Raw genomic sequence first — 19,602 nt, 5'->3', positions numbered from 1 at the left:
CGGCGCCTGGCCTCAGCAGCGCTGGCGCCGCGGCTGCCCCTGTGCCTGTGTTACTGTTCCTGGGCGCCGTCATCGTCATCCATGTCACTATATGCGTATATGGTATATATACGCGTGTGTGTGTAGATACGGTGTATGCGTGTGTAAGTAGTATGTATATGTGCGTATATATTGTGTGTGCACATGTATAGTATGTATATGGAGTTAATATAGCATGTGTGCAACATATCTAGAATATACGCGTAGTATATATACATATATATGTGGTGTATATACAGTGTGTATATATATATGCATATGTACTAGTCGTATAGTCATAGACATAATCGGTGTGTCGTAGTGCTGTTTTCTGACTTGTTAAAAAGAGCCTGAGCAAGTCCGTACTGTATAAAAGTATATTAAAAAGTTATACAAAATTTGCTTACTATAGAAAAAGAAATGTTATAGGGATGAACCGAATGGGGAAACCAGCTGAAGTCAGAAGTTTCAACAGTGTGTCCTGCATGTGCATGGAAATGTCTGTCAGAAGGTAGGTGCTAATTTATGAAACAGTGATAATTCTGTAAAGTGAATTCTTACAAAAATTCCCACAGGAGGAGGTTGCTCCAGGAAGTGCATATGGTTGGTGAAAGCTACAGTATCAGAAAGTTGATTTTTCTTCTTGAAAAGGGGACTTATGATGTCCGTGGTACATCGTCTGACAGCAGGATGGCTCGTGGATCATCTCTCTTTCATCAACCAGTGTGGCTATGAGATCTGTGACTCCTTTGCACACCCTGGTGGTGTCACTTGCAATACTTCTGTCACATCTACTGAAGACTGTCACAGTACTTCTACTTTTGCTCCCACCCTCTCATCAAGTGATAGTCCTGCTTATGGTCCTGGAGATGCCATAGAAACAGAAGGTAAACCAGCAAAAACGAGATACGTGTTTCGGGAGGAATTCTTTGATATTTCTAAGCCCCATATAGCTGCAGCTCCTGAGGAGCAGCTGTGTCAGGGATGCCCTGAGGTGAGTCTGACAGAAATAAAGGCTGACAGCAACAGAGAGGAATACCAAGAAGGAGCAAAGAGTGACACTGGAGATTCTGTTGCCACTGCTAGGAAGGTATGTTCTCTATAACACAGTAAATTACAGTAATCCCGTGATAAATAATATACTGCTAACATTGTTTTGCATACCTGAGTCTTTTGAGGTAGCGTAGAAGAGCAGGAACTTCTGAGGATCTTCTTGTGTCCCTTTTGTCAGTAATGTGCTTTCTGTGTCTCATAAGCAGTGGATTGCTCCCAAAATGTCCTGACGCTGGTTGTGGTCAGGTACACAGCCTGAAACTGTGGTAGCTGTTGAGACTGTGCAGATTAGTGAGTTGGGAAGGACAGTATGAATTTACCTTCAGTGTTGTTCAGTACTGTTCCATGTGGATAAAAGAAAGTAAGAGTCGCAGGTCTAAACCAATAAATGTAATCATGAAGACATAGTTAATTTTTTTCTTTTATTGGTAAACTGCACTTGGCACCTGAAACTTTTAGTATGGGCCCAAAGGAGTCACGAGTACAAACTATGACATGTACTAGGTACCTTCAGATCCCAGGGCCATGAATAACTTAACACAGCTTTAAGCCTATGAACCTTTGGAATGCCTGCAGCAGCTTAGGTATTTTCAGATCTTTTTGCTTGCTATTTGACTTGTACTTGTGATAGAAAAAGAGATGGAAAATTTCTTCTGCTTTTAAAAGGGTTAATTTGTAATTCAGGTATGTTTGGGGTTATTTTCCTTTTATTTTGTCATGGAAGGATATGGAATTTTTTTGTTGTTTTTGTTTGGTAATTCTGCAGAAACGTAAAAGGAAATGTGTGTTTAACCAAGGTGAACTGGATGCTTTGGAATACCATTCAAAGGTAGGTTGGAAAAAACGTATATTTTGCAAGTACATGATACCTGACTTTGGGCATGTGCAGAGTGGAGGGCATGGTTGCAAACAAGTTCTGTTCTTGCAGCTTGTTCCACTGGTGCAAAGAAGGAAAGGGAAGGGAAGATCAATCTCTCCAGTCCTGAGGTGAATAAGTGTTTACAGAGTAGATCTTCTGTGTAGTTACATGTGAAATTGCATCTGAGACATTACAAAGAGCTGGAAGCTGCATTCACGAAGTCATTTTGACTGTTATAGATAACTGAATGTTATATTGTGATGAGTTGAATATTAGGAAGTGATTGATTTGAAATTGGCAACGTAACCTGTTCCGAAGATCAGCTCATCTTTAGTTTTTCAGGACACTGAAGTGCTGAAGTTATTCAAAGCTTTTGTGACGAACTGTGCTTCAAAATATCTTATTCTGGAACTGAGAAAAAAATTTAATCTTTCTCTAACACTTTATATTGTCATACTAAAGCATTATGAATGACTTGGAATTCAAGTCTGTATGCTTATGTCAGTGATGTACTGGTGAAGATACAATTGAATTACACTGAAGCATATTAGTAAATCACAGAAATACAAACTGTAGGTAACGTTTGATGTATTCTTACTGCTTTCCCAAATAGTGATGTGAACCTGAACTAGGATCTACACTTGCTTTCTTTCCTTCAACAAAGGTGTTAGTCATATTGGGCTCTTTTGCTTAATTCTGCTCCTCTTGAGCTACATTTAGATGACTACACTTTTTTCTTTTACATGGCAACAATCTTGTAGTAAACACATCCAGTTTGCTGATACACTGTAGAGGTCCTGTGTTATTTTTGTGAATAAGCTATATGTATGCAGAATCACCTTAAAGCAGAGAATTTTGGAAGCTCAGCATCAATATGAGTGTGAAAATGTTTAAGCCAAAATAAAATCATTCAACAGTAGAAATAAGGAAAGAATTGAAGAGAAGTTTGATGTCTCAGAGGCTTGTGTAACTTCAAATGATTTTTGGTGAATATGTGGAAAAGACAGAGTTTGGAAAAATCTGTGACCCCAGTTAGCCTGTTATGTCATTCACAGATTAGAAAGTATTGGGTTTTTACTGTATTTGTGTTGCTAAAGGTTATGGCTCTGCAAGTCAACCCAGAGTATTTTGACACTTACTCCTATCTGTAGACTCATTGTCAAAAAAACCCCAATTTTGTTTCTGCAAGTGAATCCATTTATGAATTTCTGTCAGCGTCAACATAGGCAACAATACAAAATATGCTGAATTCCTTCAGCAGCCATTTGTTAAACTACTGCTTCGATTGCTTGATAGTCAAGAGACTTTGTCCACCTGTGAGTTAACACATGCATGTAAGAAGGTATAATTTCTACAGAATTAATAATCATATCTTTAGAAGCAGTATGAACTTCTCTTATCACAAACCTAGGTACTAAAAATGTATGACTCTGTACTCTCTGATATCTAGAGGTGGCACTACTAAATTATTAAAACAATTTTTTTCTTCCCCTGCCACTAATCTGGCAATTGTAATAAAGAGTATTTTGAAAAACCGTCTTGTAATCTTGAAGATTTCATAATCAGAAGCTTTTGAAACCATAATATGTACTTGAAACCTTTATTAAAGCCACTGTAACTGACTATATTGTTGTTCTAAATGGACAAACCCACCTCACTGACAATCAGAACTTCTAAAAGCTTCATGATTTGGAAATAAAATGGGTTACTAAATTTTGTGAAGGGAAGGTGCTGAAGTGAATGACAGTGTATATAGATCCAAGAATCTTGTCATCCTGGACTAACAGGCTATTTGAGAGGTTTGCCACTTAGAAAAGTTGAAAAAATAAAATTCTGATACTTTAATTTATTGATTGTACTTCTGTATTACTGTAAAATGCATAAACTGTTGTTTTATGAAGTGAATTGAAATGTGGAAAATGACTGATTTTTAGATCCCAGTATACATCTCAAATAAAAATATGTTCATGGGCATAGTAATTTGAAATTAGATTAGAATTTTAAACTTCAGATAATTGCTTTGAAATTTGTATTTGGTTGAAACAATTCCACCTCTGTTGTCCGAAATGTTTTATTGAGTACTTTCTTACTCTTTCTTTCTCCAGCCTTCTAATTATTGTAACTTTGCCAAAAACCAACAACAGAAGTTAGCGGGGTGTCCTGGTTTTGGCTTGGATAGAGTTAGTTTTCTGCTTGGGAGCTGGACAGCTAACGTAGAAATCTATGATGGAGTGGAAATGCTTAAATAAAAAATAAACCCAAATTTTTAAAAAAGCCTCAGAGTCAACATATTAAAAGCTAAAGGTAGACACGTTGCCCAAATGTATGCACCCAGCTGCAGCTGGTTTGTCTCTCCCAGTCTGGTCAGGGTAGCTCAGAAAACATCAAAGATTCTCATTTTGGATTTAGTATGAGGATAACATTCACAGCAACAACTGAAACATCAGTGTGTTAAGTAGTGCTTGCCCTAAGTCAAGGAGTTTTCAGTTTGCCACTCTGCCAGTGAGCAGGTGCACAAAGGAAGCTGGGAGGGAACGTGGCCAGAATGGGTGACCCGAACTGGCCAAAGGGCTATTCCATGCTCACTATATAAACGACGGGAGGTGGTGAGGAGCCATGGATTTGCTACTAAGGGATGGGCTGGACATCAGTGATCGTATTGTGTGTCAGTTGTTTCTCTTGGGTGGTACTTCTCTCTCTTCTCCTATCCTAATAATAAAAATTATGGTAATAATTCATTTTGTTTCAATTTTTAAACTGTTCTTATCTCAGCCCATGAGGTTTGCTTTTTTCCTTAGATTCTTCTCCCCACCAGGGACTGGGAGGCATGGGGTGTGAAAGAATGGCTGTGTGGTACTTGGTTGCCAGCTGGCATTAGACCAAGATACACACCTTCTTATCATGCCTTTTAGCTTTGAGCCAATGATCTCAGTAACTGGCAAGGATCCTTTTCCCTGCCTGCAGATTGAAAATGTTTTGATTTCAGTTGCATTCCCTGGTCAAGTAGATACTTGAAAGATCTTTTTTCCTTTGTTTTTTTGTGACCACACAGGTCAGGAAGCTCATTTGGGAAGGCACTTTGCATTTAGTCCAAGAAGGACTCAAAAGTGGTTTTCTTCATCACACTACCACAAAACTCAATTGCAGGAAGAATAATGTTCCTCAACACATTGTCTGTGGGTTGGCTGAATTATGTGAAATGGCAAAACAGTTTCCAGCTGTGAATGAAAGTGACCATCAAGCTGTACATGTGCTGGAGGATGAAATCTGCCATCCAGAGCAGGACCTGCTCTCATGTGTCATGAAAAACAGCTCAAACTGTGCAAAGATAATTGTGTTAATGGGGCAGAAATACTTGGTACCACCAAAAAGCAGTTTCCTCTTATCCGATATTTCATGTTTGCAGCCCCTGCTGAACTGTAAGTATCCTTAGGTTTTAGAATTTACCCCTTTTCTCCTGCCCAACAAGGGCAGTTAATGTCAAGATGCCTCAATGAACAGGTTTTAACATACAGCATTTCACTGATAGCAAATGCTGCTGGAGGCTTTCAAAGTGATAGTTCTAACTTCGTGCAAATAGGTAAGGACTTTCAAAGGAATCTTGAATGGTTAGGAGATCATGTCATGAGGGGATTATTTGTCTCCAGGAGGCTCCTTTAAAAACCTCAGCCAAAGTACAAGAGTTTGTGGGCGTGTTCTGAGCCACTGTCAGCATAGAAGTCACATAAACACGTTAAACTGGGACTAGCTGTGCTGCTGGGTCCCTATCCCACAGGAGCAGGCTTTAGCACAGGTTGCTGCTGAAGTGGTGGTCCTGCTGTCTTGATTTTTATCTAGATTAGACCATGGGAGAGGGATGAGATAATGCACCCTAAACCAAATGTTCACTTACAGACTCATCTTGTTCAGGGTCTTTTTAGATTGGAATAAACTGGTTGTGGAACAAAGCCCAGTATCTGCCAGGAAAGGTACCAGTTTGAGAGGCTGTTGCACCCAGCTGGAGGGGAGCACCACTTTAGCAAGGCCACAAGTAGCAAGCATGACTTGACTTTTCAGCTGCTAGTTGTCTGTCTCTCTTTACCTCCAGTAGTGCAAAACCATTTTTCTAGGGCTGGCTTGAAGCTCTGCATGTCCCTGTTCACCTGATGAAAAATCAAGGAGGACAGGAATCTTGCATTCAGGGCTGCAGCTTTTCACTCAGCTGGGTACCTCACTATGTAGCTTCTGTTGGGAAACTTGGAGAAATTTTTATTTTTTAAAACTCGCACTCTGCTATCCTTTTTTTCCTGAAAGTCCTAAAGATAGTCAAAATTTCTTGGAGGGATCTGACACAGATCACATAAAAGTCCTTTCCTTAGGTAATCGACCTAAAAATATCTGAATTTTCTGGATATGATTATCTGAATTAAAACAAACATGTCAAACAGTCTTTTAACTTCTTATTGGAAAGAACTGAAGAAATTTGCAGTTTTGCTGTATATCTGTTTTATCTCATAGATGTTTTTAAAGCTAATTTACTGGTTTTTCTTTTTTTTTTTTTTTAAATTTCACTTGCCAGACAAGAAGAAATATGATGTAATTGTGATCGATCCACCATGGGAGAACAAGTCTGTTAAAAGGAGTAACAGGTATGTTTTACAGTAAAATCAAACAAATTTTGTCATTGTAGCTTACAAGGGGCAATTAACATTTTAATATATTGATGCAATCCAAGACCAATATAACTGTGAGACTGTAGGTTAAACTTTTAAGTATTTTGACACATTCTTACCTTCAAGTCTATGGAATGTCTTAGGTATTTCACTGAAATGTCTTGAATACTTGGCATACAAAATATTTGCAAGAGTAGATCTTAAATTAGCTAGCTGGTGAGAGAATGTTAGTCCTTGAGACTTACAAAGAAAGTATGGATTCAGCTGTTTTGTAGGGCCCAGATCATGCAGATACTAGTTTGTAATTAATAGGGTTACTTCAGTAGGCATAAAGCTAGATAAATGTGTAAGTATTTCCAGGACTGAAATCTTGCTCAGAACTTTGAGTGGGTTTTTATTTAATTTGATCTGTAGCTTAAGCTTCAGTCTAATGTTTAGAAGAATGTGATAATGCCACAGTAAAATCTTCTAGTGCAATAGGAACTCTTGAGTGCTGTAGTTTATGAAGTCATTAACTTACATTTTTATGGGCTTCCTTCACTGCTGAGTACCATCGTGTTTATGCCAGTGGAGTCCTCTTGATTACCACAGAATTGTATCCATGTGAAAGAAGGGTAGACAGGAAATACGGCTTTACAACTTTCGAAAATAAAGTTCACTGCAGTTTTTGAAGCTTGTTATGAAGACATAGTTTGAAGATGCAGAGACTGATTAGTAGGCTTTCCTTTGAAAGCCCTCCAGAAACCTCTAGAAACTCTTGAGTTGAATTCATTCAAATGTGTTTCTTGAGTATATATGGTACTCAGAGAAGAATTGTAGTTACAAGCATAAATTAGCCACCAAGATCCTCTCTCCCTTATAAAATAAAGGGAAAAAGTGGAGGAGCTATCACTGCTCCTAATTATCTTGTTGGCGGCTAATTGTTGTGTAGCATTTCTCATCTGGGTGAATCTTTTTTCCTCTGGACAGTCTAGTCCAGGAGGTATTTTGGATTTTATCCTTGTTTACTGTTTCTCACTGTAGTATTGTGTAGGATCCTGGGTACCCACGTGGTGGCTGCGGATTTTCATTAGGCCCTGTGCCAATATATTTGGTGCTGCAAAGTGTAGGTTTCACGAGCTACTGTTTATTAATAGCATAGAATTGCATCATGAAAAAAAATTGTAGAACAGGATGGGATCTGGAAAGCATCCTGGATTCACCGGTGTAGCATTCAGTTAGCTCAGAAAAGTGCAGAATGGTCTTGAATAACGAGAGAAATTCTACCATGGCTGATAATTTAAAAAAATGAACAACTTCTGAAAATAATTGGAGGAATTATTATCTTTTATGACCTCTTAACTTGTCATTCAAAGTAGTGTTGCTCTTGCAAGTGACTCACTTGTCATTGTCATTCTGTAGAGAGTTTATTATGAGAAGTGAATAGTATTACATTGCCTAAGAAGCTACTGGTCACTAAATAGCTTTGTTCCGGCACAAAGATGAGAATATTGAATTACATATGATAGTTCTTAAATGAAACATGAGCCTCTAAACTTCTTCAGAGTCACAACTCATAATGCTTTATTTCGAGGGATAGTGGAAATACATAGTTAAAGGTTCTGCTCAGTAAAACTTAAGTACATACTCTAATGATTTTATATAAAATCCATCAGATTTGTCCACTGGGTGTCAGTCTTGAACTATTTTTATGACTTAGGTTGTCAGGAGATAATTCTTGAAGTGACTGGTCTGTGTAATTTCTTTATCCATTTGTGTTGCTTTGCAAATTTTATAGTTGGTATATGCTAATTTGCTTTCTCACTATATTGGCATAGGTACAGCCACTTGTCTTCATGGCAAATCAAGCAGATTCCTGTACCAGCACTAGCTGCTCCAAATTGTCTTGTAGTCACGTGGGTGACTAATAGACAGAAGCACTTACGTTTTGTTAAGGATGAACTTTATCCTCATTGGTCAGTGAAAACGCTTGCTGAGTGGCACTGGGTAAAAGTAAGTTCTCAATTAGTTTTGTTGTTTTCTTGGAGACTGAGCAGACTTGCACTATGACACCTTCTACTCTTCTAATTTGTCTATTTACTACCATGTGCTTCTGTTTTTGAAAGCTATGATATCATCAGTCTCCTCCATTTTATAAAAGAAAAGGTCTGGGAAAAATATGGGATATTAAAATCTTCTACTGTGTATTTTTAACTCTTTTGTGTCAGATTACTAGAGCTGGAGAATTTGTGTTGCCTTTGGATTCTTTGCACAAAAAACCATATGAAGTTCTTGTACTGGGGAGAGTTCAAGGAGATGTAAAGGAAGCCTTAAGGTATGTCAGAATATTTATGATAAATGTCTTTCTTGCCACTGCTAAGATTCCCTTTGTATGTATCACTTACTCATAATGCAATATAATGTCCCAAAATCTCTTGGCTGATTGCGGACCTAAAGATTATTAAAAAATGCCCTAGGGTATATTACCGTGTCCCGCAGCTGTAAGGAGGAGAGGAGAGAAGATTCAGCAGGCAGGAATTGTGCAGCAAGATTGATTTATTTAATTATTTTACGAACTCTTTTACAGACTTTTTTCTTCATAGTCTAATTGGACGAGGATCAGCCACCCCTTGGGGTGATTGGCTAAAATCCTAAAACATCCATTGTCAAAATATTTTTCTACTATACCATAAACAAGACTTTTCAAGGCTGCAGGTGTTTCATTGTTTACACAACTCCACTACCTCTTCTGTGAGAGAGAAAAGTCTCCCACGGGCCCAGAAAATAGCAAGAAAATCCTTGCTAGCAGCATTTCTGTATCCACAAAATATAGTCTTACTAGCTTTGGAATAAGAGAGTGCCTTAGTGAGATTTAAGAGTGGAACCCCCTGTCTGTTCCTTACATCTGCTATGTTGAGGAACTGGCTTGGACAAAAGCCTCGTGGACAGGGCTTCCTTTGCTGACAGGTACTCTTGGACCATGAGTCCTTGGCGCAGGCTGATGCCATTTTTGGGATGCTGCTGTTGTTCCACACATGAAAATATACAGAACTGCATTGTTTGTTCTTAGTGGCTTTGTATGGCTATTGTTCACCATGTTTTGCCTAAAGCCTCAATGATTTCATAAACTCTCATTTTATATATAACGTCTGAGCAACATTTAGCATCCCTTGGACTTCCCTGAAGTTTGTGAATGAATATTCTGTGTTATCTCCCATCTGAAGTAGCTCTGCAAGAGCTGCACCATCACATTGGGTAGCATTCATTCTCATGTTTATTTTCTGATTTGTATGACAGGAAATCAGAAGGTGTTCTTCCAATTCCAGAGCATCAGTTAATTGTCAGCATACCCTGCAGTCTGCATTCACATAAACCTCCTCTTGCTGGTACGTTTTGGTTTTTTTGCCTAATGTTTCTGTAGCGCAGTGGACTTGAACATCTCATTCTGGGACATACCTAGAAATGCCTTCACTTCCCATTTGCCAAGCAATTTTACTCTACAGAACTTAGGGTTCCTCAGCATTTATAAAAGCTTTCTGAAGCACGCAGTCTTGGCCTCTACGAATGAACATGAAAACTAGAACTTCAAGTATTACTGTGTGTAAATTTTGAGTAGATATGTGGAAAAAATCTCGCCTTTTTCAAAATTTATCTTTTAAATACTGCACAAACAGTTTTACAGATACTTCACATATGAAGTGATAACAAATGACGTAAAGTACCTTGTGATGGAGAGAACTTTGGGAATACATAAAAGAGGAAAGCAAAAATCTCTTTCTTTATTATGTCATCCTGAAATAAATGTTTACATATGTCCATGAATTGATTATATGCCTGCAGTACAATTATACCTTTAAATCCAAAAACTTAATTATTTTAAGACTGCTAATAAGAGGCAACAAATAAGGCATGCCCTGCTTGTTTCTGTGGAGTTGTATTCCACTCACTGAAATTGATGCATTAATTCCAGCCAGCCAGCTAGTGTGGATATAAATTCAGCTTTTTAGAGTTAATCCAAAGAATTGTTCTGGAGCACTTTGACTAATTTCCTCAATAGGAAGTGATACTTCTTTCATCATTATAGCACCTTAGAACATTACAAAGCCATGGTAAGAAATATATTTAATACCTCTCACAAAAACGATTTCATCCTCCTCATGGGGGGAAGCTCACGATGGGCCTGCAAATATTGCAGGTGTTTTGTAATCACATCTGGAAAAGCAGGTAGAAGAAATATTTAATGCTTTTGGAGAGGAGAGATGTCACACTTTGCTTCATTGGTATGCTTTTCGTTTTCTCTTCCCAAGGGGTAGAACAACTTCTATCTGAACAATTATTGTGCATTCAGGGACGCTCGAAAATTTGTGTTCGGGAGCTTGTATTTATTAAATTTACATATATGTATATATATATATATACACACGCACCCTCCTGTTAAAAAACTCCTGGAAGGGACATACTTTGGTTACCTAAAAATAGAAGAAAAAGAAAGGCAATTCTACGAGAATTTTCTTGCCATCCTGAAGCCACATCTTTATGAATTAGGGCTACAGCACAAGGTATATGGGTTGATTTAAGCTAATGAACAGTGGGGTGGTAATTTATGAGGCAGTCACCTAGGGCCTCTTTAGCAAGCTGATACGTAGCAGCAAACTTGGACACAAACAGGAAACTTTGAGGTAGCCAAGGGTGCAACACAGCACCCTTATTATAGAAAATTCTAGTGCAACGATGGTCCTGGGAGCAATTCTTTTGTAGGGCAGAATCTAGAAACCATATTGAAGAATGCTTTATAAATTATAACCCCAAGTGGATTTGGAAAGAAATTGTCCTTGCTAATTTCTTGTGTGTATTTCTTGAGTCTTCACTTGTGTGATGGGATTTGATACCATTGTGCAGCATTTATGTTTGTCTTTGAAAAAATGAACTTGCTGTGGAGCAACATCAATGATTTAAAAGGTTTTTGTGGAAATCCATGTCTACCCTACAGTTTTTTGGCAGATCTGGGCAGAATATGGTTATGTAATGAAAAGGTAGACCACAAGGTAAAAGCTGATTGCTGATGCTTTAACTTCTGTGCTGTACAAGGTGTTGCTTTCACGACCAGGCAATAATCTCAAGCAGCCAGTAGAGAGCAGCTGAGTTACATCCTGGAGGGGTTCAGAAGAAATTTGAACAGAAGCAGAGATTTGGCAAGGGGGGGGAGAAGGACAATTGATGAGTCACACACATTCTTTATGCTTTGTTTAAGTAGTAACAAAGCCAAAAATATTAATATTTACTGATGCTGTCTGGCACTTTGTTTCTTATTATAACAATAAAGGTTGTATGTTGGTACATATGTAGCCGCTTAATGACCGATTATAACAGTTTATGTCTCTGGGGGAAGAGAAAGATGTAAATTAAAGTAAGCCATCAAAAAGAGATGTTTTTGTTCCTACGGTGCATTTAACCATGAAATTGCAACTGTAGGGGTTTTTGGTGATGCATGTGCTGTGTTCGGTGCTTAGAGCTCTAATATGTCATTGTAAATGTACTTAAGCTGCTTTATGCAAATGTGTTAAAATCAAATTTTATTACTCCAGGTTTTGATTCAAACAAACAGCAGGTTTTCTTCATAATTCAATTCAATGTTGGTCTTAGGGAACACAAAAGATGTTCTGTTACGGAGATGTTTGAAGTTCTACAAAACTTCACATCACCTTTTCTCCTTTTCCTGTATTATAGATTGTTCTTGTTATAGCCATTGCTCTTCCAGTTTTTAAGTATATGCATTTATTGTTAGAAAATAATACTGTTGTGTAGGAGTTTGCCTAAAAGCACTGGAATTAATTCTTGGCTATGTTCTAACCAATTTGCATATCTCCAGCAGAACACTGCAATGAGAAGTCATGGGAACTCCTTCCTCCTGTAGCAATGATGACTTGTTTAGGCCATGTTATGAAAGGTTTTCTTGGAACTAAAAAAGGAAATGCCTTTTGTTTCCTTATGTGCCTTGTGAGCCCTTACTGTAAGACTAATTGATAGGTACATCAGCATCTAGGTTGAACTTCAAGCTCAGGAAAGATGCAGTGCTGTAAAGCCATCTTTGAGCTGGATTGCAGGTCGTTTTCTGGTCCTACTCTTTTCAGGGTTTAGACAAATTGGGCAACAAGGACCTCTACATTGCAAACTCTTTTGAAGGGTTATTTTAAACTGAAGTAACTGTGTGCTTTGTGCTTTGCATGGCTCACCGATCAGGCAGTGAAAAAGCAGACAGTCATTTTCACTTTATGTATCCAATTTGTCAATGCAGAACCTGCTTTTTAGGCAGTGGAAGTTCAAAAGATAAGGAGAAACTGTTGCTTGTTTCAAAGATAATTATTTTTTATGCTCATTTAAACATTTTTAGGAGCATGCATCTTCAGTACATGCTTGGGATTAAGAGTACACAAGTATGGCAAGTCTCCTGCTTGACCACTGGATCGTGCTTCGGAATGAAATGGGTTTTCTGGAAGTGTTATGTCTGCCAGCTGGCTTTGTGCTGGCTTCATGTGTCCTGGAGCATTAGGTGCTCAAATATAAGTACCTGAGTTGCTATCATAGTGTTTGTGACACCTGCAAGTGATAAAGAACAGGCTGTTTATCATCTATTTAACCTGTTTCCTCTCTGTGGTATCTGTCAGTGGATAGAAGTAATTGTGTGCTGGGTTTTGTTTTGCAATCTATTCCTGTGGTAGAAAAACTCAGTATTTTATTTTTCTACTGATGTAACTCCTCTAAGCTGTTTTCAGAGAAAAAAACCACAAGGGTTTGCTTGAGGCCTGCAAATCAGATCCATGTGTGTTAAGATAGCCTACTGGGGATGTAAGAGTCTAACAAAGAACCCCTAATTTGTAACTTGAACACTGATTTTTCCTATTTTCAGGAAACCAATGTAATGAGATTTTAAGCCAAAAATTCAGTTCTCTTGATATGGTAATTTTTGTTGCAGTGCAAGTTACTGCCTGATGTGATTATGTAAATGCCTACAACCTAGCAATGAAGAATCACATATATAATGTGATCTTGAATTATATCTAATATGTCTCTTTTTTTAAAAAAAGCCCTCTAGGTTTAAAAAGATGGTCCCTCTGGCAGAAGGAGAGGGGGAGATTCCTGGGACTTCCTTTTTAAATTCTATAACCAAATTGATAGACTGGCACGTTTCCTGGTTCTGCTGAATTGATCCGTTTCTTGGCTGCCCCTTTTTTTGCTTTCTAGTGAACCAGTCTTTGAGGTTGGTTGAATCACTGAAGTGTGCTTTTCAAATCTGTTCTTTTAGGCATGAAAGTTTTTGGTGCCTGTTAAAACTGCTTTGGATTACTGAACCTAGTGCTATGATGATGTTTTTAACCTATGCATTTTAAGGTCTACCACCTGTCTGGGCAATGTGTTCAGTGTTCAGCACCCTCATTGTAAACAATTGTTTCCTTATATCTAGTCTGAATTGATCCTATTTTAGTTTAAAACCTTTATCCCTTGTCCTATAGCTGCAGGCCCTGCTAAAATAAGTTTGTTCCCTTCTTTCTTATAGACCCCATTTAAGCATTGAAAGGCTACAATAAGGTCTCCCTGGAGCCTTCTCTTCTCCAAGATGAACAACCCAACCCTCAGCTTGTCCTCCTAAGAGGGGTGCTTCAGCCCTCTGATCAAATCGGCAGCAAATTATGCACAAGAAATCCTTATCTTAATGGAGCTGGAAAAAGAACAATAAATTTTACCACTTTTTTTATTGTGATGGGTTTGCAAAATGGTATTAAGCAGCTACTCATAAGTGGTGTCTAATTAGATGAACTCCCATGGCACCAAACAGTGTGTGAGTTTTCTGTCAGAATGTACATTTTCCTCTAAACTTCCCAGACTCTTCTCTGCAAATGCTGGGTTTGCTTAAACATTTTATCTTGCCTCTAAAAGAATCAGGCTTTTGGAATAAGATTCCTTCTGGTAGCAGTATTTTTTAGATTAAAAGCTGCCTTGATGATAACCCATCTGAGACATTCATGTAACATTTGTTAAAGATTGGAAGAAGAAGAACAGATTTTTATGACATGCCAAAATACAATAAAGCCTGGAAACACCCATCACAAAATATTTACAGAAAAGTTTTTAGTATATTGGAGCTTTGGGAAACGTGATCAGGTAGGTAGGAAATGCATTTGGGGCTGGCTAACACTAGAAAGTAAAGTGGATGCTCATCTTTCTGCAATGGGAGCAAGTCATGACCTGATCAGCTGGAGTCTTACACAGGGAGTCTGTGACTGGCAAACTTGATGCAAAAAGTCAGTACTTGGATTGCTCCAAAAAAATAAGAAAAAGCATTTCCTCTCATACTTTGGTGTATGCTGACTGGATGTGTTTTTGCTTTCTGCAGTGATCATATCTGAAGAGACTTGAGTGAAGCAGCAAAATGTCAGATTTATGAGCTGTGTTTTTAAGTGTCAGAGATTGAGAAATCACTGGCAGATCTGATCTAAAAATGACCAAGATATCCTTTGTAAAGGGGAATGTTTCCATAATTTTTCTTCTTTTATCTTCAGCAACAAAACCAAAAACTTAACATACAACTTTTAGTAGAGATAAGTTTTTCAGTCTTTCTACCTTCTCTGTGTTGGAACTGTGTGTTGCTCCTTAAAACTTTGCTTTTTTCCTGCATGTTTTCGTACACAGTAACTTCGTAGCTATTTCATGAAACCTAGTTAAGGAATTGCTTGAACCAGCCACAGACTAAATGACTCTGTATGACAAGTAACACATTTAACAATAAACTCTTTGCAATAATACTTTTCAAGCAAAATGCAAGATCTTTTTCTGTCACTCCAAGAATACCAGTCATGATCAGTGACACAGTTGATGTTAATGACAGGCATCTTTATATTTAGATTTAGGCAGTAAAAATGCCTAACTGTAAAAGAAAATTGAGATTTATGTTACTGAATAATAGTAACAGAGTTATAGAAATATCTCTTCAGCTGCCAAGTTGATATTGAGGGAAAAAGTAGTTCCTGCCTTTTATAGCCGTTTTAGTGCTATGCTTATTTAACTGGTGTTTGTTATTTTATCTCTTAACAGTTGTCATTACCCCTTTAAGGTACAGAGGAAAAGAGTGTGGTCTTAATTAAGAAAAGGGTTTATTTATTTATTTTTAGAAGTGTTGCCCCCATGTTACTGGAGCTAAGTGAGGCTTTAGGAGGTGTTTGGTTGATATTAGTAAAAAATTCAGAACTCATCTATGTAGAGGCTGAAATAAATCCTCCTTCCCTTTCTCTAAATGAAAACTAATAAATCAAGGCTATTGAAGGCCTTGACAGTATTGTTCAGAATCTCAAGGGCACTTATTTAAAATTACTTTCTCACTATAAATAGTCCAGCTGTTTGATGAAACCTCTGAAATTAATTTGCTCTCTCTTCCTTTTTTAATGAAACATTCATTTTTTCATCTGCTAGCATCACAGGGGAGGTTTTACTTGTTTACTATTCTTATTTGTACCATTGTCATTGTTGTTGTCTTCTTTTTTTTTTTTTTCTCTTGCACAGCAGTTCTGGCAGAGTTTATCAAGCCAGATGTGGAATGCTTGGAGTTGTTTGCTCGCAACCTACAGCCTGGCTGGACCAGCTGGGGAAATGAGGTCTTGAAGTTTCAGCACATTGATTATTTCACTCTTCTGCAGAATGAAAACTGAGCTGGGTCTTAGATATCTATATCTTCTGAAATTCCACACCTTCCCAGGGTGCTCTTGAACTTAACTTTATTACTGATGGTGCACCTAAAGGTAACAGGAATAAAACCAATTGCATTTTAGTTAAAATTCTTTAAATGACAAGATACCTGTTCAATGCTGCCTTCCTTTTCTGCAAGGTGGTCCCTTATTTTGATGATGTGAACATATTTAAATACTGATGTTGTTACCAAAATCTAAAACTCCTTAGCAGTGAAGCATTAAGAAGCAGGCATTCTTTATTTGGCTGGATGCATGAGGGAGTATCTCCTCTGAAATATCGTGCATGCTGATTACAGAGAAAGCTCCTGTTTATATACTGTATTTTACATACATATTCATTGACCTTTCTGAATAAACATATAGATGATAATAATTTCCCCAAATCATTAATATATATGCCCTCCTCTTTGCACACGTGTTCTTCTGTCCCAGGGGTTTCTTTGGTGGTCCCTGGTGGTCAGCCACCCCAAAATCATACTTGACCATCCAGTGAACTGGTGAAAAGTTGGCATAACTGGGCTGGTTACTCTGCAATTTTTCTTCTTGGTCAATGTGTAACATGATCCTAGAGAATAAGCATTGTGTGGTTCTATAGGTTTGTGGTTTTTGAAGAATAATCATATTAACCAACCAGGTGCAAACAATTCTTCATCTGCCAACCATGTTAGAGTGTAAGTTCATCCCTGTTCTTTTTTAGACCTCAAGAAAAGAAAGATATTTTAAAGTATTCTCACATCCCAACTGCTACATTGTAGCTCTTGTGTTATTTTTAAAGAATTATAATGTATTGTTTTTAAAGAGTGTCAATGGAAGTAAACAGTTCTGAAATTATGCATGTTTTGTTAAAGATTTTTTTTTTGCAAAACAATGGATTTTGAATTAAAATAGTTATGAAGGCAGTGTATCTTCCTACATGTTTGTATCTGTCTGTCTACCTCAGAGAAAATAAAAGGAGCAGTGCTTATGTTTATTGGCACATGAATTCTTGACTGACCACATTCTATGTAAAATTATACTTTTAAAACAGTTGGCAATTCTATCTTTGTGTATATGGTGTTAATTCTTTGAATACATTGTAAATGATCAGTCTCAACATCTTACAAACTCTAACAGATTATATGTATTTTTAAAATTTTCTTTCCTTATGTTCTTGGAACATTATAAAGTCATGCCAGTGAGCTGTATTTTTCAGCTAAGATAAAAATGATCCCTTTTGAAATTTTTTTTTTTTTAAAGAATGGTACACTTTGTGTACCCTTTGCTGTGCTTGGATTGACTTTGAAAAATGCAAAGAAAACGTAATGAGGCCTCTGCCACTTACTTACTTGCAGCAGCAGAGGCAGAGGTGCTGGATGAACTGATTTTCCTGATGGCAGACTCCTGAGTTCTGACTGTTTATAATGGAGAACAAAATACATTGCATAACTTCTTTACAGTCATTTCCATTTTGGTAGCCTGGTGAGCTGAGAAGATTTTTTAAAATTAAGCTGTAAATGTTAGCAGATGATTTTTTGATAATTTTGTAATAAAAATGATCATAAAAACTTGTGTCTTATTTTCAGACCCAGTTTCTATATTACTGTTCAATTTCATGTTTTGCCTATTGGAGCAGTGGAGTTAATAAAACAAGGAAAATGCTTTTTTCTCCCGCCCCCAACAGTTAAACATATACTCAAGCAAATAATGTAACAGTGAAAGTAGTCACCCAGGAAAACATTTCTTGCTGCATGATTGTATTTAGTCTGCATTTTAAACTGTCAGTACCGAAGCAATCTTGCCTACAGCTACAAGGGATAGAAGGTTCTTTATTTGCTTTTAGTTTTATAAGACATTCCCTACCTGGGGCTTCTGCATTCCCAGTCAGAATTCCCCTGCCCTCCAAAGATGCTCTCATCTAGTACTAAATGATGTATGAGACTCAGGTGGAGAATAAATCATAGCTGCTGCCCCTATCTTGTTTTCCCTTTGTACTCTACAAAGCAGCACAAGAAATTACAATATTGTCTGTTCCACATCCGCTGCTATGGACAACTCCAGATTATCTGTGTAATTACAACTAAAAGAAACATGAACAATCCTAGATACCAGGAAACCACCTTTCTCCTTTGAGCTAAGCAGTAGAACCCTTCTAAGGGAATGACCTTCTTTAGGCTGTTTAAGAATTGATGACCTTATTAATTTGTCTTTTCTGTGGAGACCCTTTGCAAATAGTAGCTTTCTAGACCTAGAATCATTAAGGTTGGAAAAGACCTCTAAGATCAAGTCCAGCTGTTAACCTAACATCACTGTGTTCACCACTCAACTGAAGCGGCTAAGCAGCTACTTCCAGCACCTGGGAATCCAGCTTCCTAAGTATGGCTTGTATGTAGAGGACTTGTGCAGGCAGATGCTAAGCTTCTCAGGGTAAGTCTAAAGTTGAAGATTGGAACTTATGCCATACCTGATCCTGTCATAAATAGTTACAAAATTGTGCCTTGGACATCTGTTTGCTGTTTTTCCACTGCTCTGGCCATGAAGAAAACCTTGTGAATATGACAGAAGTGGTGCACATCTGCAGCCAACTTGAAACCATTGTGTTTTCTGAGGTGGAGAAAACCTGTTGCTAGCTTGAAAATCTCATGGTGGTATTAGCAGTTGATAGTTTCAGTTGATAGGGTCATCTTTTAAACATAATTATTCACCTGCTATGCTTAATTCATAATTTAAATAGCCTCTTATACTTTTCCAGCTGTCCAAGACCCCAGCTGTTCCTAACCAGCCATCAGATTGTTCAATGTCTGTCAAAAGTTTCTTCTGAGGCACAATCTGCAGCATTCTGAAAAATCAGTGATGAGTGAAACCAGCTAATATAACAGGGCAATGTAAGATCCAGTTTCCTTTTATATTACATATGTCAATTGCTCTATATTACTTTTGTAGTGGAAAAATGCCCTCTGTTGTGTCAAGCCTTGTATTAAAAAGAAAACTTGCTCTGAAGAGTTTACAGAGTTGGTAAGAAATGAAAGAAAAATGGAGAAGGTAAGGATGGAGGAAGTCAGGATAGTAATGAGATGCCAAATGGATATTTGATAAGTATCGGCCTAGCTATTATGCACATCTTCAGTGTTCCTAAGAAATTATAAGGTTGTTTCCCCTATTTTAAAAGGGATTTTCTTTTTTTGTATTCTGGTATCACACATTCAAAGAAAAAAATAGATGGAGTGTGTATTTTACTTGCAACATTAACAAAATAGAAGGATTTTTTCAGCTATAAATTCTTCTTGTGGCAACTTGAAGAAGTGACAACTGTGATTACTCAAGA

The 19,602-nt window shown here is 37.6% G+C and overlaps 1 protein-coding gene across 9 annotated transcripts; it reads left to right on the top strand.

The window, feature by feature from the left end:
* The first annotated feature begins 6 nt into the window (after positions 1–6).
* Positions 7–17,856, top strand: METTL4 (methyltransferase like 4). 9 transcript variants are annotated; one of them, XM_017738284.1, is made up of 9 exons: positions 7–95; positions 594–1,108; positions 1,838–1,900; positions 4,983–5,349; positions 6,489–6,558; positions 8,400–8,574; positions 8,790–8,896; positions 9,859–9,947; positions 16,117–17,856. In XM_017738284.1, exons 2-9 carry the CDS (start codon positions 677–679, stop codon positions 16,260–16,262), a joined length of 1,449 nt encoding a protein of 482 aa, XP_017593773.1. In that variant the 5' UTR covers positions 7–95; positions 594–676; the 3' UTR covers positions 16,263–17,856. The 9 variants fall into 9 exon arrangements, with proteins under 9 accessions (XP_017593773.1, XP_017593771.1, XP_008635040.1 ...); XM_017738282.1 differs by having other exon boundaries at positions 7–102; XM_008636818.2 differs by having other exon boundaries at positions 7–143.
* The last annotated feature ends 1,746 nt before the right edge of the window (positions 17,857–19,602 follow it).

Source organism: Corvus brachyrhynchos, unplaced genomic scaffold, assembly GCF_000691975.1.
Source record: "Corvus brachyrhynchos isolate BGI_N302 unplaced genomic scaffold, ASM69197v1 scaffold106, whole genome shotgun sequence".
Classification (NCBI taxonomy): Eukaryota; Metazoa; Chordata; class Aves; order Passeriformes; family Corvidae; genus Corvus; species Corvus brachyrhynchos.
The sequence above is the reverse complement of the archived record's forward strand: the minus strand, read 5'-3'. Positions and strand labels throughout refer to the sequence as shown.